General features: G+C 48.4%; 1 protein-coding gene across 1 annotated transcript in view; it reads left to right on the top strand.

Moving 5' to 3' along the window:
* Nucleotides 1-1,940, top strand: part of COL5A1 (collagen type V alpha 1 chain) — a 123,160-nt gene that overhangs the window by 72,588 nt on the left and 48,632 nt on the right. Inside the window, 3 exon segments of the mRNA XM_057371595.1 lie at nucleotides 81-134; nucleotides 699-752; nucleotides 1,637-1,681. Of these exon segments, the coding sequence (XP_057227578.1) occupies nucleotides 81-134; nucleotides 699-752; nucleotides 1,637-1,681 (153 nt within the window).

Raw genomic sequence — 1,940 nt, 5'->3', positions numbered from 1 at the left:
ATCCTTCCTTGACACAGAAATGGAAGGGAAGGGTTTGTAAATGTGGGTGGAAATGGGTTCTGAGCTGRATTTCCTTTCAGGGTGACCGAGGCTTTGATGGTTTGGCCGGTTTGCCTGGTGAGAAGGGGAACAGGGTGAGTCTGCTCCTGATTTTCTTGGGGCTGGGATGAAACCTTGGGAGTAGGAGATGACTGGGAGAACTGGGAGGACTGGGAGGGACTGGGAGGACTGGGATGAGACCCAATGGTGCCATTAGGACAGGGTGAATGTCCCTCAGAGGGTGTGGGATGTCACACATCCATGGAGCTGCAAAATCCCTCTGYGAGATCCTCCTGGGATGCTCCAAACTGGAATGGGGAGGGAAAAATGACCTCAATAAAATGCAGCTAAAAAAGAAAATGAGAGGCAAACAAATCCTGCTGTTGGTGCAGTCTGGAGGTGGGAATTACCCAGAATTACCAAAAATTACAATGGGTTCAATCTCTCTGCTTTATAAAAAAATAATATGGGGGAAAAATGGAACAAGGAGTGGCTGCTGCAGCTTCAGAGAGCCCAGGGAATCATCTCAGAGGGCACAGAGACATCCAGCACTGACAGAAAAATCAAATCTGTGTCTTGATGTGCCACCATCCCCTGCTGGCGTCCACTGCCAGGGTGTTTCCATCTTCTCTAAAACATTCTCTGCCTTTCCTTCACAGGGTGAGCCGGGTCCCCACGGCCCCCCRGGGGCTCCAGGAGAGGATGGGGAGAGGGTGAGTGTGTCTGTGGGGTCAGCAGCTTTTGGGATTGCTGAGGAACCCCTACAAATGGGGAGCACAGGCACAGGGGCTGCACCCAGACCTTCCCYGRGAGGGGAGCAGGGCAGGGAGAGGGGAGCTGGAGGAGAAATAAGAATTCAGTTTTAAAGATCTGGTCAGAAAATTCAGGTTTTGTTAAAAGAAAATCAAAAATAACGTGAGAAAAACATTCCTCCTCTCGGTGAGCGCAACACGGCTTCTGATCTTCTGAAATCCAGAGAACTGCAGYGAGATTTGGGGAACAGAAATTCCAGACAGAGGCAGGAATCAAAGATTAAATCATTCACTGCTCCTTCCATGCTGTTCAGTCAATAAGGGGAGGTTTTTATCAAAGCCCAGCCTGGGGTGATTTAAAAACAACTCAGGGGAAGAGCCATTTAATATTTTGGGGTTTTGGTGTGRCATCAGCAGGATATGGGAGCAGAGGGATAAAAAATCACCCTTTTGCTGCCTCTGGTTTATCTGAGCAGCTCTAATTTGGCTGAATCACCTTCCCATCCTGCCCTGCTGTTCAGTTTGGGACTAAACCTCGTGGTTATGGCCTCACCTAACTTGGGTTGTGTCTACAACCCCTCTTCTGGTGGCAAAATTCACCTTTCTAAACACCAACAGGAATGATGAAGTATCCCCAGAGCCTCTCTAACCCCTGTAAAATCATTTACACGCTCTGATTTAGTCCCCAGGCTCACAAGGGCTCCCTTAGGCATGGAAACCTTGCTGGGAAGTTGCTTTTTGGGGTCAATGTTATGGAATAAGGACAAAACCCCATTGAGGGGACAAATTAAAACCATTTTTTTCTGTCTCTCGCTGCTCCTCTCTGTGTCTCTGCTGCTGCCCAGGGAGATGATGGAGAAGTYGGACCCAGAGGTCTCCCTGGAGAACCTGTGAGTATCTCCTTCCTTTGGCTTCTCATCCAGCACTGCTTGGGGAGTGAATTTGATGGGGAAAAGTTGGTTTTAGGGTTTTCATGGGGCAGCTTTCCTCTGAGATCCTGCAGGGATTGAGTTTCCCTAGAAGATCCACGTGAAAAATTTGAGTATTTGCTGTAAGAACTCTGCTGGGCTGATGTGCACTCAGACACCTCCCACAATGGTGGGGTTTCTTTTGTTTGTTTGATTGATTTGGGGTTTTTTGGTTTGTTTT

This window comes from Malurus melanocephalus, unplaced genomic scaffold (genome assembly GCF_030028575.1).
Source record: "Malurus melanocephalus ecotype Western Australia unplaced genomic scaffold, MMel_1.1 scaffold_149, whole genome shotgun sequence".
Classification (NCBI taxonomy): Eukaryota; Metazoa; Chordata; class Aves; order Passeriformes; family Maluridae; genus Malurus; species Malurus melanocephalus.
Note: the sequence above shows the minus strand (reverse complement) of the source record. Positions and strands in the feature narration are given on the sequence as shown.